The sequence below is a fragment of the Alligator mississippiensis genome, chromosome 7, assembly GCF_030867095.1.
Source record: "Alligator mississippiensis isolate rAllMis1 chromosome 7, rAllMis1, whole genome shotgun sequence".
NCBI lineage: Eukaryota > Metazoa > Chordata > Crocodylia > Alligatoridae > Alligator > Alligator mississippiensis.
This window is the reverse complement of record NC_081830.1, coordinates 20,499,225-20,526,584: the sequence shown is the minus strand read 5'-3', so window position 1 is coordinate 20,526,584 and position 27,360 is coordinate 20,499,225. Positions and strand designations below refer to the sequence as shown.

At 43.1% G+C, this 27,360-nt stretch overlaps 1 protein-coding gene and 1 long non-coding RNA gene across 3 annotated transcripts in view; one reads left to right on the top strand and one right to left on the bottom strand.

The window, feature by feature from the left end:
* The window catches only part of UNC5D (unc-5 netrin receptor D), a 350,696-nt gene that overhangs the window by 140,095 nt on the left and 183,241 nt on the right, over positions 1–27,360 (bottom strand). The window contains exon 4 of the mRNA XM_059730699.1: positions 22,845–22,948. Within this exon, the coding sequence (XP_059586682.1) occupies positions 22,845–22,948 (104 nt within the window). The remainder of the gene's footprint in view (positions 1–22,844; positions 22,949–27,360) is intronic.
* LOC132251392 (uncharacterized) lies at positions 1,104–27,360 on the top strand. Of its 2 annotated transcripts, none has more exons than XR_009463384.1 (3): positions 1,104–1,198; positions 2,889–3,006; positions 26,926–27,360. It is a non-coding gene; the product is annotated as an uncharacterized LOC132251392 (long non-coding RNA). The 2 variants fall into 2 exon arrangements; XR_009463383.1 differs by lacking the exon at positions 26,926–27,360 and adding an exon at positions 6,695–9,271.

Sequence of the window (27,360 nt, the reverse complement as noted above, 5' to 3'; positions counted from 1 at the left end):
CTGTGGGCCAGATTGAGCCCACCAAGCCATTCTATCCAGCCTGCAGGGCCCCTAAAAAATATAGAAAATATATATTTATCTGCTCCTGGCTGCCTGTCAAAGATGGCAGGAGCCAGGGGCAGTAGGACCCAAGGGAGGCCAGTAAGAGGCAGCAACAAGGCCACTCCCAGAACCTCCTCCCACCCCTCACCGGAAGTCCCTGCCTGCCAGAGCTTTCATGCTGCTCCAGCACCACATGGCTGCAGACGGACCGCGGGAGAATGGGGCCCACACCGGTACCCTGCAGCCAGGAGCCCGGGGTGGGTGGTTGGGTGTGTGTGTCCAAGCAATGAGGGAGGGGGAGAGAGAGAGACAGAGAGCAATGACGGAAGGAGAGACTCGTGTGTGTGTGTGTGTGTGTGTGTGTGTGTGTGTGTATGAGAGAGAGAGAGAGAGAGAGAGACTGAAAGTGAGTGAGTGAGTGAGTGAGTGAGTGAGTGAGTGAGTGAGTGAGTGAGTGAGTGAGTGAGTGACAGAGAGACTCTGTGTGTGTGTGTGTGTGTGTGTGTGTGTGTGTGTGAGAGAGAGAGAGAGAGAGAGTGTGAGAGAGAGAGAAAGAGAGAGACTCTGTGTGGGTGCACGTGGGAGGGAGAGACTGTGTAGGGGGAAGGAAAGATTGTGTGTGGGGGGGGAGGGAGAGACTGTGTCTGTAGTGAGGGAAAGAGAGAGAGAAAGTATTCAAAGGGCGAGTCCCACATGCACACCCCACCTCACACTACCATACATGCAGACACCCAGACACCCTCACACCCCAGCCACTGTCCCCACACACACAGGTCCCCACAAACCCCATACCCACCCACACCCCATATATCCACACACACCCCCACATGTTCCCTCACCCCACACTCACACTCCCACCCTTCCCAACACCCTACATATCTACATACTAACAGCCCCCCACAAACTTATCCCCATGCCCCCCCCCCCCACAATACACAAGGAAAAGTAAGAGTTCATTTTAAGCTCCTGTGTAATCACCTTGTGGCAGGGCACTGTTTGTGTCTGCCACTTTAAGGGTCAGAAGACAGTAGCCGGCAGGTGCCTGATTATGGCAGCCATTTTAGATTCAGGGCTGCCCATATAAACAGGGCAGTTCTGCTGCTGGGGGCCAGGCAACAGCATTGCCTGGGCAGAGAACTGCTGATATCACCTGGAGGTAAGGGAGGAGCTGTAGGGGATGGTTAGGAGGCTCCTGGTCCTGGGTATGACCTAAAACTGCACCTGCTGGGAGTGGGTGGCCTGGTGGGGCTCTCAGTGGTATGGGAGCCCCCAGGAAATGCCAGGCCAATTACCACCCCGGTGAAAGGCGGGTCAGGGCACCTTAACCCCTAGCTCCCACAACTGGTTGGGTTACCCCTTTGTTGGACGGCCCAGAGGGTGGGACCCTCAAAGAGTGAGAAAAGGGCCGTAGACTCAGGCCTGTCTGAACTCCCCCTGACTGTCCCATGCTAGGGCGAGAACCAGAAGGGTTGAAGGGGCAGGAGCCCACCACAAGGGACACCCACGAGCTGAGGGCTGGGGGTTCTGACTGGCCTGGAGGTGGGCCAGGGCTAGTCAGCCAAAGGTCCTGTGGGGGGATCACATGCGAAGGGGGATCAGTTCAGGGAGCTATGCTGCCTGGTATGATGGTGGAAGAGGCCACCTGAGGAGAAGAATCCAGGTGGGGTTCAATAGGAGGATTCCGGGGCCCAGTTGGTGATAGTGAGAACATCTAGATGCCATCTGAGAGGCTTGGGCTGCGGTGCAGGGGAGGAATGGAGCTGCAGATAGTGCCCCCTGGCATCGGGGCAGTAAATGGGCAGCCTCCCGCTTAATTAACATCTATTTATTAATTAATTATAACAACAAGGCATGGTGGCCCAGGAACAGGCAGGCAGGCCACAGTGAGATTGGCCCTGAGCAGGCCCCCTGTTACATACCTCTATGTACACTACACAAATGCATGTAAATTAGGAGAAAAATATTTTTTTAAATCAAATTAATGAATGTTGTAAATGTTTGATTTTTTTAGAATATAATTTGGTATTTTTCTGGTTCTGAGGTGGTAAAATCCCTTGCTGAAAAGAGTATTTCCAGGGGCAAGGGGAAGGACTTCTGGTGGCAAAAGTTGGGGGTTAAGGGGTGGGACTTCCAGTCACAAGATGGTGAGCAGCATGTGGGGTACCTGTCAAGGGGCAAGCAATACCAATGCAGCCCTCAACAGATGGCCAAAACTCAGTAAGCAGTCCTCTGCCCAAAATAATTGCCCGCCCTGGTTTATAGCCTTCTTGGGGGGGGGGGGGGGGGAGAGAATATAAGCTATATATGTGATGGGGAAACAACTTTTTTCATTTATTTTAAATTGGAAGAAAATTTTTTTACAGTAGGTTTTGCTTTAAACAATAAATTCTGTCTGTACTCTCTATGCAACTATAGAAATATGTGAGAATCTGAGATGGGGAGCTCCCCACTCACTGTCTTTCCCTCAGCCCCCGAGAGCCAAGCCACCTTGCTGGCATCAGGATGCACAGGGGCAATGGCCAGAGTGGGGTGCTGAGCAAGCTGGCTGTGATGCCATACGGCAAAGACACCCCTGGGTAAGGATTTTGTCCTTGCCTGTTGCCCTCAAGTTAGGGGACAAGTAACCTTGGAAGTGTGGGGACAGGCAACAGAAGTGGTCTAAGATACGTGGCACCTGGCACAGCTCTGACCTGGAACCTTAAAGGATTCCCTAGGGAAACAGGGTCCTCAAGAGAAAGAGACTATCTGGGAACATGGGGGTTGGAATGGCAGCTTGAGTGGGGCAGATCCTGGGGGAAAAGGAGCACCTGACTCCAGTTTACCCCAGGTGATCCATATTAACACAGGAGATGTGAGCCACATCAAAGGAGCAGAAGCCAACATTGATAGGCTGGGAGCATCCTGCGAATACCCTGCCAGAAATAGTGGAACAGACACTCCATTGGAGAGAGTCAATTGCAGAAGGTGAGTGGCATTATACATGTCCATATATTTTTATCCATGTGGGGAACGGACTTATAAGAATTCCCGGTAGCCGTCCAGGGAGATGCGATGCCTTGCTCCTGGCTGTGAAGCTCTAACAGCAGGAGTTTGCATACAGACTGGAAGGTACAGGGACTAGCTCCTTGGCTATGAAACTGTAAGAGCAGGAGCCAATAACTGTGCCATTTGGAGGCCTGTGATGTAGGGGTGTAGGGAACAGAGGAGCCCCCATTATAGGCCTGATGTCTCATCAGAGGCCATAGAGGACTATTTGTCTGAGGAAAAAGGTGCTTAATCAAAGGAGCCTTCCACTTTGTATGGGACAAATCTACTGAAATCTTCCATCAGGTCATGGCAGGCAAGTGTTCTGAGCGAGTGGAAGGTCCCCTAAGCTAAGGACAGACAGTCAAAAAGCCCAAGGCTGAATTGATTCAGTCTTTGCAGGTTAGTCTAAGCTGCAAAGATCGAGCTAATAAGCAAATGAACAGACATTCACTTTTAATTCTGGAAATGCAGCCACGTAGCTGCAGTGGCTCAAGCCAGAAGCCAAGGGGTATTAGAGCATGGCTCTCTGGCACATAGCCATCATGGGCTGTGTGTTCACGTCCTCTTCCTGCTGCCCCTGAGGTCTCTGGGATTTGCAGTCCACAATTCCAACAGCAGGACTCTGCAGGGTTGCTTAGCACTCCCTCTTCTGCTTCCAGGTGCCTCTAGGATATGTAGTCCACAATCACAGCCAGCACTAAGTAAGCAGGGCAGGGCAGGGCAGCTCCATACTTGGGGGAAGGGAAGTTTTACCCGGCTTCCTGGCCCTAAACCCCACCTGGGATTTGCCTGGGGTGGGAGCAGTGAGCCCGCCCTCACTGTTCCAACTCAGGAGCAGAGGGGCAGGGCCAGCCCTGCTCTCCGGAGCAGACAGCATAGGCTAGCCCAGGGTTGCAAAATGCTGGGATGCTGGGGGACTGTGATTTAACTTGAACGAGGAAGGGGTCTGGGACAGAAGTTTTTCATAAAACAGTTTGACCTAAATCGGTGAAGTCTGATTAGTACATTCAACCAGGTTTATCTTAAACCAGTTTTGGCCATTTTGAAACTGCTTTATGTGCACTGAACTTCTATTCTGTTACACATTTAAAACAGTTTCTGATCACTTAACCCAGTTTATACGTAACTTCTGTCCCTAGCCCTAGTGAAACGCATCACACGAGTCAAACCACAGAGCAAGACTTGATTCCACCAACATTAGGAATGAGAACGCATAGCAACACATCTGGGTTCCAAACCCACCCCACCATGTTTAACAACTATATTCAAAAGCATGTGTGATCTAGTCAGACAAGGTTCCTTGGGTGAATTTGATATCTTTTATTAGACCAACCCAAATGGTTGGAGAACAGTTATTAAGCAAGCTTTCGGGTTCAAAAACCCTTCGTCAGGCTAAGGACGCTGCAGCAGTTGCTGCGTGCTCTTCCTGGATGGAATACACATAGCTGCTATCTCCTGGTGACTTCTGAAACTGTACGTGGATGCCCACTAGAGGAATATAAAACTACTTAACAGGATATAGACAATACAACACAGATCTTTCAAAATAGAATTTAATTCTTTAAAGCTGTATTTAACTGTGGGTAGTGGATTATTACATAACAAGAGCAAGAAACACATGTAGCAACGTACCTAAAATAGAGTTCCTAAGTGACGTGCATTGACTACTTCTTTGCAAAACTAGAAAAACGATTTACATCTTTTTCCCCTTAAAAACCATGTTGGTAGCCTGCCTTGCTGAATATATGTAAAAACACTCTCATAATCCATGTGACATGTTTCTGATGAGATTACCTGAAATAAATGTGGTTGATTATACATCGCCACAGCAAAGCTAAACAATGAATTGGCGAATTAGTGGAATACCGTTTCCTACAATGGTGAGCACAGTGTCTTGTTCTTATGCCCAAAGTAATAAAGATTTTACTCACTGAAGAAGTAATAAGGCAAAACAAACAAACAGATTACCCCAAACTTGACTAACTAGATATTGACTAAGTATTTTCTAGCTCATGGTTCAAGATTGGTTTGACAGCAGCCGCAGAATGTAACATCATGGCTATCACGAATAAGACAGTAAGAAGGAATTACCATCAATGAACCAGAGAGGATGTGATAATTTATCCTGTTTGCTGACTCTATCACAAGGAGCCAGAATCCATTAGTCATATTGATTCCGGATGTTACACCTTAGCTAGTACAGAGCTGCATACAATGACAGAATCAAGTTGTCCACATTCTTCATTGTTTTACTTTGAAAGTAAATGAGTTTGTCACTGAGAGGCAGTAGCTCTAACATTCACTATATCCTTAAGAACCAGAGAGATAAAAGAGCCTTTGGCAAGAATACACAAAAAACAGACTCATATATGATGAGAGTTACCCACCCCCAACCTTATGGATATGAAGTCTCACCGAGCTGCTTTATGTAGCGAAGATAATAGATACGAACAACGCTATATCATCTTAATGACAGGATTGCAATGCAATGAGAACAGGAGTACAATTTGTATTTTATAAGAGGAAAGCCTGAATATGTGTTTAAAAACTAGGGGCCAGATTCTCCATTGCCCTACACTCTATGTAGTGATTTAAGCTAAGGCATTTAAACAATCTAAAGGAATTAGGCACTCTGCTTCTCTTTTTCCCCACAATTTTGGAAATCCTAGCTTCATACGTCAATACCATGAAACATTCCCATTCTGATCTGGAAGCATTTAAAACTCAGCTTGCACTGGTCTATATGACCACAGCAAATCTTTCTTCAAGGCCTTAAATCCTGCAACCTGTTACATAAGGCACACTCTTGCTCCCATAAAGAACCCTTCTAAACCAAACAGAATGTGTAAAAGACACTAAGGTCCACTCACTCCCTAAAAGACATCAAGGTCCTAACAGAAAAGTATTTAAAGCTGGAATGGGGAATATTACAGAAAACGCTGGTGATGAAAAATTAACTATTCAGAGCACACAAAGCAAGAGGATTGTCAAGTGAAACGGCAAAAGAAACAACTAAAATCCCTCCACCCAACCCCCACAAAAAAAGAGACGCCTCAAGAACTACAACAGAGCAAAGAATAGAGAACAACTTTCAGAGGAGACAAAGTGAAGGTCAATTGAGAAGACGGAGAAAGGCTACATTCCAGGAAATTCACTTGAGTGGATGTGGAGGAGAGGAAACAAAAGGTCTTATTATACATTGTACTCTATAGAAAGGGGGCACTTCAATAAGAATACCTGAATTACATGAATGGAAAGAGATTTAGTGAAACAGTAGATTTTGTCATCTGAACCACACAGAGATTCTGGCTTTGGTGACATGTGATTTGAAAGATAGGGATAAGGTATTTTTACACAAATGGTGTATGGATTTTTTTAATGAGATGAAAATCACTCATAAATACAAGAACCTCAGCCAGGTTGAAGCTGTAAGTGGAGTTCAGGGGAAAATTAAAAAACCCTATTAAGGAAAGGGTGTTGTCTGCAAAAAGTCTTTAGCAATGAATGACTTATTTGTTAGAGAATTCATGGTATATGCAGTGGAATATCTACGTACAGCTTCCTCTTGTAGTATACTCTATACACTGCTAGATACTGTCTCGTTAAAGTTTTTCTACCATAACAGGAATGACTACAAAAGAAGATATCATAGATGCTGAGAAAAAAAAGAAAGAAGTAAGAAGACTCCAATGAAATGCACTGGGGACCATACAATCCAGATCTAATTTACCTGTGCAGTACATATCAATTCTAGCTGTAAAGCATTATGGAAAACCCAAGGTTAGCTGTACTATGATAAGATTCCTAAGAGGGTTTATTTTTCTAAGCATCAGGTTTGAAATACTCTTCCAAACTACCAATCTGAAAACTGAAAGCCCTTCCATTTTCAGGGGAAAAATACAGTCCATGTATTTACAGGTTTTTGCTTCATGGTCAAACCTTCTGTTTTCTGTCCACTAAACTATTACAAGGGACACTAGTTTGTTCACTAGTTACCCAGTGCCTCCGCATTTTTTGTGAATAAGCAGGATTTTATTTTAAGAGCTTTTAAAATCATCTGCTGTTATTTTGAGCAGGAATGCTTTGCTGATGGCTGAAGACTTGAAAAGGTTTGTCTGAAACATAGCCAAATATCTTGTAAACAAAGACAAAACACTGCTGTACCATGGCTCTGGATACTGAAAACATTAAGTATTAACTTAGTAACTCCCTGTTTGGATCACTGATGGGGATACAAGTTAAGACCTCTAGCACCAAAGGACAGGCCTTCACAACTTGAGCTAGAAGTTTATGGGACAGATTTAGGCTTCAAAGGGTATAGGTAGGATCCAAATAGGATTCCCAAAGTGCGTAGGTGCTTAACTTACAAGGATAAAAAATAAAATAAAATCACCTATCTGTATCTTTATGCACCTGAGCACCTCTAAAAGTATGACCCTAGAAGCATTTGCAGGAATAGTCACTTGCAAGTACTTTTATGCATCAGCCATTGAATAGAAACACACATTTCACCTGTGTGTTAAAATAAAGGGCCTGAGTGTGCTCTTTCTCCCCCGTTTTTTGAAGAAACTGAATTTTGTGTGTGCATGCACAAATATGGGAATGGATATATCTGCAGCAGGGAGAAAAGTGCTCAGTCACATTGGACGTCAACTGTGCATGCTCGGTAGCCATATGGATGCTTACGTACCTACACGACACATGAAAAAGGATCACAAACTGTGGCCAAGCACCAAAAGCAGCAGCAGTGCAAGTGGGTAGCTGCCATTTGGTTACATAAAGCAAAAATGAGATTCTTCCCCAAAACTCAGCTGAACTCAGTGTAAAACCTCTGAAAGCATGCCAAAGGAGCACAGTGGAAATAGCTCTTGCACTCGTTCACCATTAAATTAAAGGAAACATTTAATAATAAGGTAAAAACATGCACACAAACAAGCACTTTATACTACTGAAAATCCATAACAAACAAGAAAACAAATGATCTAAACAACATGTTTTAAAAGAGAGAAGAAGAAGAAGAGTCTTAGAGAAGGTTTGATGGACATTAAGGCAAACATCTATAAATGTAATTGTCTTTTGGGGGGTGGGGGGAGGAGATGGCCCGAGTGGTCCCAGGAAATTCTAGAAAGCAATCATGCTAGGGAGCAACAATTACAGAACTGCAGGGTGGGCAGTGTGACAGCACAGGTATCCCTTCAGAAAGCTACATTTGGAGGATTCTTTAAATGAAGCCTATACTGCTCAGCACTTCCAAAGTCAAACACAACGCCAGCTAAAAAAAAAAAAAAAAAAAAAAATCAATCCACCACTTTACTGGCTGGCTCTGTTTTCTTTACACTGGCTGCCTATAAATGAAGAAGCTATCAGACTGCCTACAGGGTGCTTCAAGCTGCTGCTCCTGCTCATCCCTCTGAAGCTATTTTTAAAGTTAACTCCATAGCAGGCTCCATTTCAGAAATAATAAAACATTCATGGGGTGTTTTTGGAATCAGCCTTGTGTGTGTGGCTTCAAGTTCTGGCAGCAATGCCAATGATGCTGGAGAGTGGCTCTTACCTGTAATGTCCTTCCGCAGCACTCAGTATTGCCAAGATGGAAGATCAGCTGAGACCGCAGCAGGTAGCTAAATAAAAGTGAATTACACTTGTGCATCAACACACAACTTTGTGCCATTAGTCTGACACCTAATCTACTATGGTAAGCTGGAAGTAATGCTTACTGTTATTGCTATCAGGTTTAGTTGCTCAGAATTTTGGTCCCAGTGCAGGTCTTGCCATTAGGTACACCGACCGACTCATTGCTCTGCCCTCAAACTGATATCCAGTCCCTATCCCTAGGGAAGCATCCCTACCAAGTCTCATAATAAAACACGGAGAGCAGTAAGGCAGTTGGCAGCAGCAGGAGTACAATCAAAGCTAGTCAGGCAAATAAGCAACACCACCCCAAAGTCACCAAAGGCTCAGGGAGCACATCACACCATGTGTCTCTGTCAGGGGCTCCGCTATTTGAAATGTCACTGACTTGGACGAGTCTCTCTTATCTGAGTGGCTGTATAGCTTTCTTGAAACGTACACATGAACTGTCAAACTTTACAGGAGAAATAGTGCTGGCTTTGCAAGCAGATGCTGGTCATGGATGATGAAACATTGGCAAGGATAAAGAGGTGACTCTGGAAATCTACATCCTCAGCCCTGCTGCTGCAGGAAGAACTGAGACCCATTCCCTTATTCCACTGCCAGAGATAATCAGGAATAGCTCAGCTGAAGTCAATGGAGATGAACAGAGTAAGTGAGGGGGAAAAAAAAAAATCAGGCACAGACCTGAGCCTAGAGCATCCACCTGGCAGCCTAACAGCATGACCAGTAGTGCCAGGAATCCTGGAGAGAGTTGACTCCTATATTGTGCCACAACTGCACTATTACAGGCACTCCAAGCTAAAGGAGGCCCCTACTGCACACACTTAATAAACATATCTATGGGGAGAATCTGTTGTGGGGATTGGGAGCCAGAACTGAGACTTCCCTGGGCCAACTTTGAATCAACAGCAAAAGGATTTGCTCCAGTACCACTAGGCTTGTGCCAGCAGAGACTCTGTTATATTTAAATCAACATTTGCCACAGCAGGAGATTATCAGATGTTTAGTCTTGAACACTGGATAATTTTTTTATGCTTAACTCTCATAAAAACTGAATTTATTTGGGCTGGGTGGTGATGCCTGCAGCGCAGCTGCTCAACAGCTCCATTTTGCTCACTGTGCCAGTACATCAGGAAAGGATTTAAACATCTCTTCCCAGCCTGCCTCCCATTCCTGTGTCAGGATTCAGGTTCTCTTAGTGTTGTAGAAATGCACAAAGAATGCCAGCAGAAATCCAGCCACCTCTGAAAGAGGAGATGCACAAAGTTTGCTACACTTTACCTCTACACCAGCAGCGCTGCCACAAGCCAGATGAGACAGACGGAGTCTGCTGAGAACATCTGGAGAGACACATGCTGTAGGTAGAGCGCATCTTATTCCTGGACATATATACACCCCTTTGCACAGGCAGTGCCATTCTAGGAACAGAAGCAAGGTGCTCCATGACAGATGGTGTGTGGGTATTTCTTGCCACATCTGTGCATACGGTGATGGTAAACGCCCCACTCTACTGCTGAAGAATTTAGAATGGATTCACATTTTCCTGGGGCTGTCTAATTCATCCAAAAGGATAAAACAATGGATAATATGAAAGTTTCCCAGTTGTTTCACCCACTGCTGATATATGGGGTTTTCTTAGTATTGAAACAGGAATACTCCATTGTGCCTTAAGGCCTTCTTGCACAGGACAGTATATGTTAACTGTGTGCAGTGCTAAGGTTGGAACATGTTCTGACCAGTTGCACAGTAATGTTTGCTATGCTGTCTAACATACTACAGCTCAATGATTGTCAATCCCAGCCCCAGGACTTCACTGGAGTCTTGAGCTGGCTCCGGCATGGGGAACCTGACAAGTGAAAGATCCAGGATCCTTCCTCTTGATGTGTGGCTTTCCTCATCTCCCCTGGATGCTTGGTACAACAGGAGGGGTCCTGGCTGATGTCATGGCTGGGTAAGGACCATAAATTGCTCATATTATCTTTGTGGAACAGTGCAACAATAGCTGAACAAACATGTGCTACGTAATATGGTCTGCAGTTCCTCCTTCTGCAAAAAGCCACACCTTTGCTATGATACATTCACACGTACGTGCGTGTTTTACTGCTTGAACATGTGGTTGCTTGTGTTTTAAGTGCATTTTACACATGCTAAATGGAACCTGTAACATGGCTCTTATACACATGAGGACTTGCGTTCCATGTGGTATAATCAGGACTTGAGAGGAAATCACAGATTTATAAAAAGATACCACTTTATATATCTTTTATTTAAGTCCTTAGCTGACACAGGCAACTGAAATTTGCTGCTAAATTAATCAGGACAGTACAGTGCCTTTCAAAGCAACATTAAAATCAGTGCTGCCTCAGCAGGGTTTGGAGCTCTTGATTCATGCCTGTGTAACATTAAAGCTGAATTACAGTACTGCAGTTCCTTATTTGTAGGGCCTCCTGATTGTTTGCTTTTACTAATGTGTTATTCAGTTTAAAGACTATTTGCAAAAACTAAATGGTGTGAACACACAGAGCACTGACAATGCTACATTAGCTTCTTTTATTTATAAATTAATTTGACAAAAGCAACGCATATAGTCATACCTTCCAACTCTATTCTAACTCCAGTCCTTCTGGAAGTTAACATTTAAGGCACGATGAATGCAGAACCTTTCATCAACAATGGCGCCCTGGGACACAGAACTCCTGCTTATCCACGGAAAGAGTTGTGCAGCAGCAGAGAAGCCCCTGCCCAACAAGATGTGGCCTAATTGGAGGAATTGTGTTTACAAATGAAAGGACAGTTTAGTCTACACGGCTGCATGATCCCTGGCCTTTCCACTAATCAGCAGTCTTTGCAAAGATTCCAATAATAATCGTGTATTTACTAACATGGACATCTGCCCGTTGGGACCCCCGCTCTCTCATTTTTCACTTAGATAACCAAATATCTAGCAGTGTTTGTAATTGCTTGGTTGCAAGCAGTCAGGGATGGATGGTGGGGGAGAAAGCTCCCCATTTCTTGAAGTCCTGTCTGTATCTATCTTGGTGTCCATTCCCCCCCTCCCAGAAGGTATCATCTCAGCTATCATAGACAAACCTTACTTTCCCTTTTTTTTTTTTTTTGGGGGGGGGGGGACTAATAAAACCCCTTGCTTTGTGTCATTTATTGAAAAGACGCTGTTTTTTAATGCCTCTATCCTTATATCTAACAAATCTTCAACACCTTTGAGCTGCAGAAAAAATAATTGCAGCCATGAAGATTTATACTATTGGTAATGGGGTAGGTTCAAATGAGTAATTGAACTGAACCTACATTTCATTCCAGTTCTAAAGTGTCTGCTTCTTACTGAATGAATAGCATTGGATGATTAGAGGTTTGACTATATCATTCATTCATAGTCAGCATCAGAAATAAATAGGCCATTAAAACAGCTGCCGTCTAGACCAAGTACAAGAAATGTTGCCTCCTCAGGAAAATAATATTCCTGAATATTTGTGCATGCTAGAAAAAATAATCATAGTCTTCCATAGAAGATATGGCCACATACCATCATGGTGACAGAAGAGGAGAATGAAATCTTTTTTATTCATTTTTTTTCTATTTGTGGTCTAGGATCCATAAAGAGAGAAAGAAAAAAGATTCTGGTCTGTACCAGAATGATGCAGTTCTGTAAGTAGAAAAACTACCACCATGTTGGGAAACCATGAAACATTTAATGACACAAAATTATTAGCTTCTCTGCCTCCTTATCAACTTGTCCAAGACTCATGTTTCATGTAGGGCCTGATACAAATCCCAGTCCCACTGAAGTCAATGGCAGCCTTTCCACTGAATTCAATAGGCTTGGGATCAGCCCCATAGCTTTGATCCCAGGACTAAGTTTTAACACTTTCTAAGCTTTTTGGAACTGCATTCAGCTGTGTAAAAGCAATTCATATTTTGCACCTAGGAAAGATTTCTGCTTCTTATGGGTAGTCCATAGGCACAACTATAATAAGCATAAATGATTAGTGGCAGCAATTTCTTCAAACAGGAAGGGGGAAGAGATACAATGGTAGGAGTTTACTACAGACCTTCAAATCAGGAAGAAGAGCTTGACCAAGAATTCACCAGGGAATTGGCTGAGGTTGAATGCTCTTGGTGCATGGTTCTCATGGGAGACTTCAACTACCTGGACATCTTATGGGAAGAGCACTCAGCCAAATCCAGTCGGTCTCAAAGCTTCCTCACATGCATGGATGAGCTCTGTCTGTGACAAGAAGTTTACAGGCCAACAAGAGGCAAGGCGCTGCTGGACCTGGTACTGGCCAAAGGGGAAGATCTAATCAGCGACCTAAGAACTGAAGGGAAGCTGGGAGGCAGCGACCACGATCTGATCACTTTCACTATCCATTGCAAAGCTGGTAAGTCAGCCAGCAATGCAGTAGTCCTTGACTTTAGGAAAGCTGACTTCCATAAGCTCAGGACGCTTGTTCTTGAGGCCCTGAGAGGCCATTATTTCACAGGGAGGGGAGTTCATGACGAGTGGTTGCTCCTTAAGGAAGCAATCCTAGAAGCACAAGGGGAATCCATCCCCACCCACAGGATAGGTGGTAAAAGGGCTCAACAACCCCCTTGGCTAAACAGGGAACTCATGGACCACCTATGTCTAAAAAGAGAGGCATATAATGGATGGAGGACAGGAAACACCGCTAAGGAAGAGTATACTGCACTGGTCTGCACCTGCAGGGAGCAAACTGGAAAACCTAAGGCTGCAACTGAACTCCATCTGGCTACATGAATCAAGGACAATAAAAAGTCCTTCTTCAGATATGTGGGGAGTTGAAAGAAAAACAAGAGCAACGTTGGACCCCTGCTAAACCAGCTGGGGCAGCTGACTACCAACACCCAGGAAAAAGCCAATCTGATTAATGATTACTTTGCACCAGTTTTTCACCAGCCCAAAGGGACCACCCTGCCTAATACAATGCACGATGACCAGGGTGAGGGTGAATATATGCCCACCACTGGAGGAGATCTTGTGAGGGAGCACCTTGAGAGGCTGGACACCCACAAATCAGCTGGTATGGATAGATTTCACCCAAGAGTGCTAAAGGAACTGGCAGACATCATAGCACAGCCACTGGCAGGGACATTCGAAAACTCATGGCGCTCAGGCAAAGTACCTGAAGATTAGAGGCAAGTCAGTGTGGTGCCTATCTTCAAGAAAGGGAGGAAGGAGGATCCAGGAAACTACAGGCCAATCAGTTTGACTTCAATCCCTGGAAAGATTTTGGAAAATATTATCAAAGAAACCATTCCTGACAGGCTCACAGAAGGCAACGTTCTGAGGGATAGCCAGTACGGGTTTGTTGCGGGTAGGTCTTGCCTGACCAATCTCATTTCCTTCTATGACCAGGTGACATATCACCTGGACAAAGGGGAAGAGGTTAATATAATATATTTGGACTTTAAAAAAAGCCTTTGACCTGGTGTCCCATTATGTCCTCATGGAAAAATTGGGCAACTGCAGCCTTGGCTACACAACAATTTAATGGCTGGGGAATTGGCTCTGAGGTCGGACCCAGAGAGTGGTAGTCAACACAACTGAATCAACATGGCACTCTGTGACCAGTGGTGTCCCCCAAGGCTCCATTCTTGGACCTGTACTCTTTAATGTCTTTATAAACAGTCTGGACACTGGTGTCACAAGTGAACTGGCCAAGTTCACTGACAACACCAAACTTTGGCAAAGAGTCTCCACACTTGAGGATAGGCTGGATATCCAAGCCAACCTCAATAGACTTGCAAGGTGGGCAGATGAAAACCTGATGGCATTCAATACGGAGAAATGCAAGGTGCTCCACCTTGGGGAAAAAAACACCTACATCACACTTATAGGCTTGGCAATGCTACACTCGTTAGCACCATGACTGAAAGAGACTTGGGGGTCATGACTGACCACAAGGTGAATATGAACCACCAATGCAACACCACAGCCAGCAAAGCAAACAAAACTCTGGCTTGCATCTACCAATGCATCTCAAGCAAGACCCAGGATGTCATCCTCCTGCTGTACTAAGCCTTGGTGAGACCACTGCTGAAGTACTGCATCCAATTCTGGGCTCCACAATTCAGAAAGGACATGGAGAAAGAAGCTTGAAAGAGTCCAGAGGAGAGCCACGCACATTATCAGAGGGCAAAAGAACAGGCCTTATGAAGAGAGGCTGTGAGCCATGGGACTTTTCAGCCTGGAAAAACACAGGTTCAGGGGTAACTTGGTGGCAGCCTACAAGTACATCAGGGGTGTGCATCAGGATCTGGGGGAATGCCTGTTCACCAGAGCACCCCAGGGGATGACATGGTCCAACGGTCACAAACTCCTTCAAGACCGTTTTAGGCTGGACATAAGGAAAACTTCTTTATTTCCGAGCCCTCAAGGCCTGGAATAGACTCCCCCCAGAGGTGGTGCATGCACCTACTCTGGACACTTTCAAGAAACATTTGGACCTTTATCTTGCTGGGATCCTTTGACCCCAGCTGACTTCCTGCCCCTTGGGCAGGGGTCTGGACCCAATGATCTTACGAGGTCCCTTCCAGCCCTAATGTCTATGACATCTATGAAATTATAGAACTGCTATGAAACCCAAACTGAGACTTTTCTTTGCCTAAATTCCAGATCAACATGACTTAGTTTGGGTACTTCTGCTGTTGCTACTTGTCTTCTGAATTTCTTATTAGCCCTGACTACACAAAGGTACTTCATTAGAACAGAAATTTGGGTTGAGAGAGGACCAGGGGAGAAGTACCAGTAAGTACTTTATTGGCCTTGACATGCTACTTACTATTTATCTAATGTTTCACTCTTTTTAGAGTCCATTAGGTTTCTATTGCAATATTAGGCATTCCAATAAAATGCCGATTATAGAAAAGGACTCCACTGCCACAGCCCCTAATGCAAGATCCACCCTCCATTAGCTGCCTCTCCTTTAGCTACCTCAAAATAGATTAATTTACAACTTCATGTCACAGCAGTATTCTAGAAAGCATCATCACATTCAAAGCCCTTAGGCCCAGATGGATGATCTGTTGCATGTAGTCTACACAGAGCTGAAAAACTGTTTACAAAAATATTATCAGGTCCTCTACATGCAGGCTTTTCAAGGACAGACCAATTTAAAATACAAGAACTTTATAAAATATTCAGTAATAGTGCAAACATAGCCTCTTCTTGTCCAAAACAAATGCCACTACTCCCCATATTGCAGGATCAACTTAAACAGTTGTCCTTCTAGTTTCCAAAACGATCCATTGTTGGGCTTGGTCCAACAATTGCTCTTCTTCATTCCCTTCCACCCTTTTACTGCTAGCCTCTTTTCTGTTCCTCCATGCACCTTCCCTCATGGTTTCAAGAGCCTTCTCCTCCTAAGCTACCACTGCTTGGATCAGTTTTGTACTTCTTAGAGATGAGATCATCATTTTTTGTCTTGCCCATGACCTTGAGTAAATTACATGTGACACTTAGTGTAGGCTGCATTGGCCTCTGGTCTAATGTTCTCTTTACATCTGTAACCAAAAGTCTTTGCAAAGTTAAGTTTTTAACTGCATTTGTGCTTCTGAAGTCATACCTTCACTTAATCAGTGTTTGAGAGAGAATTGGGCACCCATTCTTTTGTTTCTGAAAATTCCTTCCCAATTCCCCCAATTGGTCTTAACAGACCCAAAGATCAAAAGTAGGCCTTTTTATGGGTTACAAAACTTTCCATGGGACTTCTGTATCTCTTTCCCAGATAACATGCATTACCTTGGGATCTGTACTCTCAGTTGACCTCAGATAGATAGGATTTAAAAAAAAACAAACCAAACAAACAAACAACAAAACCAGGAAGAACCAATGTATTGCTTTTTTTCTGTCACCTACCAAGAGAGCCAGACACAGGGTTTCCTCTGCAAAACAATGAGCTTTTTGCAGGTTCACAGTCATATTTAGCTCTTTTAATTAAGACTTATTAAATGTTTAACTTGGCTAAGAGAAGGCAAAAGGGAGACAAAAGACACTACAAATATTTGGAGGGTGTAAACATTAAGGAGGTGGAGGAATTATGTTAGGGTGGTAAAGCAAAATTCAAATGAGACGTGAGAGGACAAGAATGCACTTGTGCACCAGGGGAGAAAACAACTTCCCGAAATGCAGAATGGCTTTGAACAGGGAACGGTTAAAAAACAATCTGAAAATTTTCCAGTTCCTCCTTAAACCTCTGCTCTGCCATGTTGCATATCAAAATCAAACCAAACACAACACAAAAAGCAATGATGCAGCTGGCAAGCTCTGCCTACATTGTTGCTTTCTGAATTTTATTATTTGCCTTGCCTCTGTCAGAGACAAGGAAACAAAGTGCGAGGATGAACAGAAAAGACTGACACTTTTTCCACTGCAACAGCACTGGCTAAGTGGCTGACCTGGCTTATGCTCCTATCTGCAAGGGGTGCGCAACTGAGGATCTCGAGTGGACAGAGATGCTTGTTAGACAGACCCAAAGTTCACTATATAAGCACACATAAAGCCCTTTTCCCTACAGTTCATTCCTGGCTTGCTTAACTGTCTCCTCACACAGCTGGCCAGCTGCTCAAAATCCTTTCCTTAGGCAACTTCCAGCCATGCATTTTAGGGGGAGCCTGGATGCCAACCCCAGGGCTGAAAATTCAACTAGCTGGCAGAGTGCTTTAGAGCATCTATACATATGCTCTGGGATGGAGGGGGGGTGCTTTAATGAGAGCAGCTCTAACTAAAGCACCCACAACATCACATGTATTCAGCGCCTGTGCTTCAAAATGGTGGTAGGGGTGCTTTAACTAAAGTTCATTCAACAAGCTTTAGTTACAGCACTCCCACTGTCATTTTGCAGTGTGGGAATATTGAATACATGCGATACAGAGGGTGCTGAAGCATGCTCATGAGCATACTCCAGCAAACTTGATTAATTGAGTCTGCTCCGATGTGTACTATTTACCATGCATCAGAGCAGAGCTCTGTCATGTGTATAGGTGCCCTCAGAGTCTAGTGTAGCAACACTGAGTGCTTCAGTGCCTAAGGACCTTTAAGGAGATGGGTCTATGTGCCCTGCTACTCTGTATTATATCCATCTCTGGAGTCCTATCCTATAGTTTGCAAGCTCTTTGGGGCCTGGACTACCTGCTTCTCATGTGTGTGCACACTGTCTAGTCCTGTGCTGCCCCAGTCTGCTGTATGAGCCCCTCATCATTAATGTAGGAGTACTACATGGAGACCAGGGAAAACTCTGGTGCCTGGGAATTATTGGCCCTAACTTTAGAAATAGTACTAAGACACCATCCTGCGTTAGCTGGACAATAACAGTCTCAGAATTTGGGCAAAGCTCTCCATGCTGAAATAAGAAACAAACAGATTCTTCAATGATGAATGAAGTACAAAAGTATCCAATCTCCAAAATCAGTCAGAAAGCTTCGAGCTGTGCTTAGAAGTTTCCCATCTAAGCAATGAACAGGGCTGGCCCTCCTTAACTTGTGAGAACAGATGTGTTTACAGCCTCATGCACCGTTGCCACAGGCCCTAATCTGTCATTTATTTGAATTTGGTACCCAGTTTCCAAAGGCACTGAATTATTTTAAGTAGGCTGTTTACCTTGATGTGAATAGAATTAGCCTTACATACTGAGCCTTTATGTGAAATGTTATTATCCAAAGCAAATATGACCTGTTAAGATTTACAGGCTTTATTAGCAGCAATAACAATTTTACCACCAACATCAGTAAATCAGGGTTTATTGAGAACTTTACAATTTTAATCTGTGGAAAACCATTTAAATGTCAGCTTTTCATTGGGCATAAATCCTAACTTTTATGAAAAATAGATATTCCGTTTAATTGTTGAATGTAAAGCAGCATGGTTGGAAATAATGAATTTTTCTGAAATCAGTTTGGTCTACAAAACAATGCGTATCAAGCAGTGAAATAGTTATCCTTAGTTAGAGCCTCTCTGAAAAATTAATGGTAAATAAAAATACGCTATAAAATGCAGTATTAATTGTGGATTGGCTCTATCTGACCTCTGAAATTATAGCAATGTCACCAATTCTTGTAATTTTATTCTGTATAGGAAAATGTTTTGGGCACCGACAGGTGTGGAAAGAAAGAATGCACTTTACCGGAAGAGACAGCACATTAGTTTGAACCAGTGTCTGTATAGATCAGGAGTTTGAGCAAAGCTTTTTTGTGCTTTTAAGTAAATCTGATTCAATCAGCTATTAGATAAGAGCACCATAAAAGTCCCGCTGTACATGATCTATACAGATGTCGAGTGAGCCGGGTCCAACTAACCCAATGCCTCTTCTGGGCATGCACTGGGCTCCATGCCAGGGTGTGCGGAGTTTGAAGTAAAGCACCAAGTTTTTGTTTTGTTTTGTTTTGTTTTTGGGGGGGGGGGGAGGGAGGGTTTATATCTGTAAACAGCCTTCATGTTTTTCTCTTGCTTCTAGCATCATGTCAAGGCCTTGCTTCTAGCATCATGTCACTTCTTGGGTGTCTCAGCTTTCATTAAAATAGTACCATTTCTAAATCCTCATGACTGTGGGGTTAAAGCATGAAAATGTGATCTTTAACGTTTCAGAAAATGGGAAAAGACAAAAATTAAGGAAACTAAATTCTATTATTACATTTGAAAATACCATGATTTTAATGCAATCTCACGATTGTTAATCCTTGGCACTGCCATGCGCTTCACGTCATCATAGTCACTAAGCTGCCTAACTCACAGTTTTCTATTTGGATTTAAGAAAAATTATACCCACACCCAAATCTACATGCCTTATCAGTAAATGAACTTACAACGGTGATAAATTCCAGCAGTATTAAATCCTAGTCTACAAAATAGAGGATCTGAAAAGTGAGACTTTTACCATTAACTCCTTTTGCTATGGTTCACCACAGCACTAATAACTGCCCCTAGAGCAGCCCTACTTCCTTTTCTCTATTCTACACTGAGAAAAGGTGCACTCCTCCCAACATCCAAAGCCTTATTTTACTAGTCTCATGCTGCTGGGCCCTGATTTACAAGGTACATCTTTTTTTTTTTTCCCCAAGATGCCCTTAAGTCTAACACAGGATCATGCAATTCTAATTAAACATTGTACATAGTAACATTTCTGAATTGTTTAAGTCAGAAAAAAACACATTAATGTATAATTTCATGCCAGATTCCCTTAATGCTTTAACAATAACTAGAGATGACGTGGTGGGCAAACCTACTGACTTTACACCAAGGATGAATTTGGCTTATTCTGTTTTATAAGCTACCAGTTACATAAAAATGAATAATTAATTACCAACCATTACTATACTGCTCAGGTTAGGGTATGCGTTTTCAAATGGAGAAGCCTTATTCACTCTCAAATCCTCAGTAAAACCCAAAACATGTTGGCTCAGAATCATCATAATTTCTTAATCCCTCTCTTGTAAATGACTGAATTCCAACAGCGAAAATGTTTTTTGACTATTTAACTATCTGAAAACTGGAAAATAGCCAAATTTCTATAATTGTTCAGTTCAGCAAATCATGCTGGCTAGGCTGGGGCATATTTAGTTAAACAGTGGGTAATAATTTGTTTCCTTTGATTTCAAAGAAAACGTCTGAAATTTGTATGATTTTTTTTAACTTATATATATATATATATATATATATATATATATATATATATATATTGCTCACTCAGTAACCAAAGTATTTTAGAAATTAATGGTAAATAACAAGTTCCTTTGGGAAGTGATGTATGGGACAAACACACTGCTTGCAGATTCTGCCAGTAATATATAATAAAAGAATGTGCTGTAATCTTCCAAGAAAAGCACTAATGTCCTTTGTTCCCACTGCAATAAAAATATATATTTAAAGGAACATACCTGATACACATTTAGATCTTGGATTAGAACCATTCTTATTAACTCCAAATAAAAACGACAAGCTCATGCAATTTAGGAGTGCGCTGGCTACCCCTGACCTCTGATGCACCACCATGTCTAATTTCTATTGTTTCATAAATGCTTACGTCCAAAGCTTGACACCCTAATGTCCTAGGATTTTATTTTATACACATTATTACTAATATGGTAGACTGCATCACAGAAAGTCCATTTAGCTTTTCAAATCATGGACAGAATTTCTATTTCAACACGTTTGGCAGTTCTCTGCAGCACGATACCAATTTCTCTAGTACAACTGAGGTTTGGGGAAAATGATGCCCCATCAAAGAAGATACAGTAGCAGAAATTCTCTTCATGGAAGGATGAATGCTAGGTGTGTAGATACATGTTCCTCTCTGCTTCACCCTTTATACATTTTTACCTGATCTGCAAGATGCACTTAACTTGTATTTCAATTTGCTTCATTTCTCATCTCTTTTAGTGTTTTTGATGTCATGCACACAGCATGAATTCTGTGCAAGTAAGAAAACATTTTTTTTTCACTCCAGTTTATTTTTCCTACTTTTTGTCCATTTAATAAGCAGGTACCTTATAGTGTAAACTGACAATTCATCAATGCAGGAGGAGCATCAGAACTGATATTTATGATGTATTGTGATAGAGCCACTTTTCCCCTTCTGCGCCTGATGTGAATTTTTTCCCCTAACCAGTGGCACATTATAAAATAAAATTGACTGCAATTAAGAGAAAGAAAGCATGCTTATAGGGTGCTATTTTACCTGATGATATGCATGCCATTACTAATTACTAGTTTGGAAGTGGGTGGTTAGGTGAAGGAGAGAAGAAAAATGTTCTCATCAGCAGTTTTTCAGTTAAATAATTACAGATTTCATCCTGTGGGACAAATAAAGAACTCCAGAAACCTCAGAAATAACCTGCCATTTCACTCTGATGGTGAAATCATAAAATAATATCAAGACAGAAAACAGTCGAACACACACTATGTCTAGAATAGGTGAAAATGTACAGTCTTCAAAAAGAAAGGTATAACAGACAGTTTTACTTGGTTACATTGCTGGATGCAACTCGTTAATAAGTCACTGTTTGCACAGCAGTTTGAACATAGAGGGCACGCTCAGATGCGCACGCACGTGCATGTCCCCAGGGACAAATAACAACAGCACAACATAGTTGTGCTGCTGCTGCTTATTCCTGGGGAATGCCCCTGCACACATGCTGTGGCTTATGGCAAATTGCCCCCAGTGGGGTAGGGGAGATGGGGGCCAGCATCTGGGTTGGCCCCAGCAGCCTTACGTGGGGTCCTGGGGGCCTCCTGGGGCTGCAATGGCAGCGATCCAACTAGGCATGCAGAGGTTGGCTGGCAGCCAGAGCACAGCTCTGGTTGGCTATGCTCTGGTTTGGGGTGGTGCATACTGCAGCCATGTGTGCCATCCCATTTATTTTTACACCTTATTTTTTTAGATACCAGGATTTCCCAGTACCTAATTTTGACTCTGCGGAGAACCTTTTCCCTTGAGCTCCGTGAGTTTTGCAGTGCCCAGAGCGAGCTAAAAGTGCAGAGAATTGCCATTATTATTATTCCATCAGTTCTTTACATTCACCCTTCACCATTTCAGATGGAGGCCACTATATTCTCTGCATTTGATAATAAAGAGCAGATCCACTTAGGATTCTCCAGGGTGAAAAGGCCAGTTCTATTGATGTCTTTAACCTAGTTCCCCCCTTGTCTCCTCTCTAGGTAAAACTTTGCTGATAATGAAGAGGTGAAAAAATTGCAGGGGACTTTTTATCATCTTCATCAGTATTGCCTAAAACTTTAATTTTCTTTTTTTAATGATTCAACAAGAAAAGGAATCTCTAGGAATATAAATATGGGGGGGGGGGGGCGCTACACACTCACACATACAAGTATTCATGGTTATAACATGAAAAATACTTAGTTCATTATGTATTAAAAATGGGGGGGGGGGGGGAAATCAGCAAAGTAAAATTTTGCAACAAAATTCTCTGTTCTTTGCTAAATGACTTACCATAATATTTCAAGTGGCCCTGGAGCAGAATACTGCAACAGGCACTAGATTTTCGAGCGCATCTAGAGTGGACACTGGTCAACCTCTCCACGTTTCACTTATACTTCTATCCAGTTCAAAATGGATTAGGTCATGCCTGTGATGTAAGAAATAAAATCCTACCTCAGCAGCAGGCACTCCCTCTGGTGGCCGACAATGCAGGACAATCATCCCTTCAATAGGAACCTCCTTCCCCTGTGGGTCTTGCTCAAAGTTTTTCCGTAAATCTGCAAAAAAAGTTAATGTGGTTATTATCCTCCTAATGCCGTTCATTTGAATTATCAGTGAAGCTCAAATGCTGGAACACGAGGCTTTGCAAACGCTGTTCCTCACGCGCTGTGTGTTGCAAAAGTATGTTGCAAAAGTCAGTAATTATAATGCTTAATAATTTTCTTGCCTTGGATATATGTTCAAAGCACTGGGGAAAAGAAGTGTTTGCTAATTAATTCTTCATCAGTGGGAGTTTGTACTTTACTTAGCCCATGGGTGTAGAATCTGAGACTAAGAAGTGACTTGCCAAATCAAAAGTCATACAGGCAAAACAGGATTGCAACTCAGGGCCTCATCACTCTTAACCATGAATCCCATCTCTCCGGCTTCTTTGAGCTTTCAAAAATTGGAGAATAATAACCAGATATGCTAATTAGTAAAGCTGAAGCAGAACTTAGTGTCCCTAGTGACCATTAACATTTTAAAAGGGTATTATTTTTAAATATATTAATTGAAGGTGCTCTGCATTTTGTGGCAGTATGATTTATTAAAACTCCTTTTCCATCATTAGCTATCCTCATGTTAGACTGGACTAGCTAACACACAACATATTTACTTCTAAAATATCCAGCACCCAAAGATCCCATGGACACTCGACAATAAATGCACAATTAAAAACCCGAATGCACAATTTTGATCCTGAAAGCTTGCTTAATAACTATTCTCCAACTATTTGGGTTGGTCTAATAAAAGATATCAAATTCACCCAAGAAACCTTGGGTGCCCTTGTCCTTAGACCAACACGGCTACAACCTACACCCCTGCAATTAGAAACAAAGCACAGGGAGGTGGTTAGAAATCTCAAGTTTCTGCACACACCTCCCAAATTTCTGCACACACCTCCCAAATTATACATCCACCTCTTGTATTCTAACCAGGCTACTCCATTTGGCTAGATTATCCTTTCCACAGTCTTGGGACAGCACTGCTTCATTTCTTCTCCCAAGAGATTTTCAGATGGACAATGAATTTCCTCCAGTGCTTCCTCCCTATGCTACAGAGGACACTAATCTGCTTAATTCGACGGGAGCAGCCTCCCAGAAGAGGCTCTCCCACTGACTTCAGCCTTGGGAAAGTATCCCTTTCCCATGGTGATTCCCAAATGCCACTGATTAGATGTACCCCATAAGACATGCCTTGCTGCCCTGTGAGCACTAGGAAGACCAAACAGAAAACTGCTTATTTACAACGTGTGCTTTGAGTAAGGATGCTTCCCTTAGACAAAGTCATTTTCTTCAAACAGAATGTCTCAAATTGCACATTGTGGATTTATTGATTTAATTTTCTCCAGTGCTTACAACTTCATGAAATACATCCCCTTAAATAGAGGAGGCCCCAACTCAGTTACACTTTTATACATTTTGTAAATACATTAAAACTTATTTCAGCAAGCCACCTACTCACTGGAGAAAGATGCAAATAGCATCAGTGTGATCCTTCCTATGATGCCCTGTTAAAGTCGGTTGCTTTCATGGAGGTAACGACTACTTTATCCAGTGCCCTATTTAAAGAGTTTTTCATTAATATTTAGACTACATGGTATCCACAAGGACTTTTCCTGGTGGAGGAAGGGGAGCAACATACATGTTTTGGTTCTCTGACTTCCAGGCTACTGTAAAACAATAGTTACTTGTGATTGCAGGGAAGTATAAATTGCTGTAGTGCTTAAAACTTATGATTCAGACTGCAGGCTCCAAGTGCAGAAGAAGGCCACAAAAGACAATGTAATAACAGGGGCTGTAAGCCAGCCCTGGAATAAAATAGTAGGGTTTTGTCCGCTATCACAAATTAGACCTTCACATTCTCATCTGTGGTCCCTGAGGGGATATTTCCCTCCACCCCCAATCAAAAAGCCATGCTCCAGATTAAGCAACTCAGCAGTTCATCAGAGATGGGCTGACAATGGTCAATGACAGTGGGCGTATCTACACATGCAATTAATGCAGCTGAATAAACTACAGTGCAATTCATGCTAGAGTTTATTGCTCCTGGGCACTGTGTTTGCACGTGCATCTGGGAGCGCAGCAGGTTGCGCCAGGCTAGTGCAACCCTCACTGGCAGGAGGTCCTGGGGGTCAGTCTGCCAGCGCAGGGCTGCTCGGACCCAGCTCAATGTGTTACAGAGGGGCTGGCTGGGGCACGAGGACATTTCAGTATGGGGCTAGCTGGCAGACAACCCTTAGACTGTGTCCCAGTCAGCCCCAGTGTCTACATGTGTGTTGCAGAAGAGTAAAAACTCCGCTGTAGGACAGTAGTTGTGTTTACAAGTACTAAACTCCAGTGGAGTTAATTAGTTTACTCTGTCTTAATAGCACTACACATGTAGACACTGAGGGCATGTCCCTATGAGCGCACACGTGCATTTTCTAGCAACTAGCAACAACATAGTTGTGCCACTGCATGCGTGCTCTGGTGCACAGCAAATTGCCCTGAGTGGGGTAGGGGAGCATCTGGACTGGCCCCAGCAGCCTTACCTGGGCTCCTGGGCACCTCCCAGGGCTGCAGCAACAGCAATCTGGGCACACAGAGCCTGGCCACCAGTTGGAGTGTGGCTCTGGCTGGCCAGACTCTGGTTTCAGGCACCACAGGCTGCTGCCATGTGCTCCATGCCGGGGGTGTGTGTGTGTGTGTGTGGTTTTTTTGGCGGGGGGTCCCAGTATCTAATTTTGCCACGTGCATTTTCTGGCACCTCAAATGCCTTTGAGGCACTGCAAAACACATGGTCCTGCTCATGGCGACGAGGCCCAAGACATTTACTGCAAAGCTAATTAGGCAACTCCACAGCAAACATCTCGTGTAGACATGCCCAGTGAGTACCTGAAAGCACAGGGAGAGTGTTATACAATCCTGCTGGCAGGCTATTCATTTCACCTGTCTGAACTACGCTAAAACTGAAGTGAGTCCCGCCACCTTTGATGCTCCAGTTTCTGGAAGCGCTACGCTTCTCTGCCACATACCTGTAAAAGCACTAGTCCAAATCCATCATAGCAAACAGCCAGTTCAACAGTGCCATTCTCAAGTGTAAAGCTGTACTTTGGTCTGTACATTAGAGAATGTAGAAATAGGGGGATAGGAAAAAACAGTGTAGAGCACCTGCTAGGTTAGCCCAACATTTGAAGTTACCTATGCCAGATACGCGAATGGTGTGCAGGTGATCACTCTCTACAATGATAGGTGTGGTATTTAAAAGGAGACACAGCTAGACAGATTGACCTGCTTCCATTCATCTCTTGCTCTCTCTTCCCGCTGCCATGTTTGGAGGGTGGAAAATCATAGCCCAGAGAAAAGTCAATAAAAATTCAATTCAGAATAATAGTCTTCTGCAGCTCAGCAATATAGGGGAATTATCAGCTCATTCAGTGTTATGACAGTTAATGCAGTGAAATAAAAATTGAATTTACACATTCAAACACATCGGCCAAAAAAAAAATCACAGGCATTTATAAAATCAAGGGGCTGGTAAGCTGTCCTATTAGCTAACCCAACTGTTTTATTTAAATTGGTCCTGTCAAAGCAACATAATTGTAGAAGCAGTTCCAAAATAATCTTCATCTGGCCTGAAAAAGAAATGTGCAACTAAGGCAAATTTTGATGTATCCTCCGAGTTCATGATGCTTGCTTAATTTTGTATAGTGTTTATGGTCATTGGATAAAAGAGATCATTATGTGCTCCTTTGAGTAAGAGAAATACCGTGCCCATTTTACAGATGGGTAGGCTGAAATACAGAAAAGAGCAGGTAATTTGTCAGAGTCAGTGACTGAGCTGGGAACAGAACCAAACAGCTCTTGTTCCCACTCCCCCCTTCTTTCACTAACTATAAAAAAAGCCTCAACTCAACCCTTCGTATTCTTGCCACTGTTTCCTGTGAAAATCGTCATGCAGTAAATACTAAATGAAGCTGAGCAATATTTGTTTACTTTTTTCTCCTCTGCAGCACATTTCACCAAATATAATAACTAGAGCTAGTGATTTAAAAGGAAACAAAATACTGGGATCACAAGAGAGTAAGGAGAAGTAATTTCCTGAAGCCTCTGCTAGCACGGCTGCTGCAAAGCATCACTCAGATTCCTCTTCCACAAGAACAACGCAGTAGATCTAATTGCAAGTTAAAAATTGGATGAAGCTTAGTGTATCTCTACTGTCTCATAAAACTCTATATTATAACAATCATATTTGGGTTCTTTCATATTGATGTGTCCCCCTTCCTGCCATGTTGTGTTTATTGCATTTTCCACCTTCTCCTTCCTTGACATAATGTTCTGCTGATTGTGAACGATAACACTGCAGTACACCATTTCTGATACAAGCAGCAGGGACGGGTTTGGACCGAAATACATAGTTCCCCTGCCTGGGAAAAAGTACTACCCCT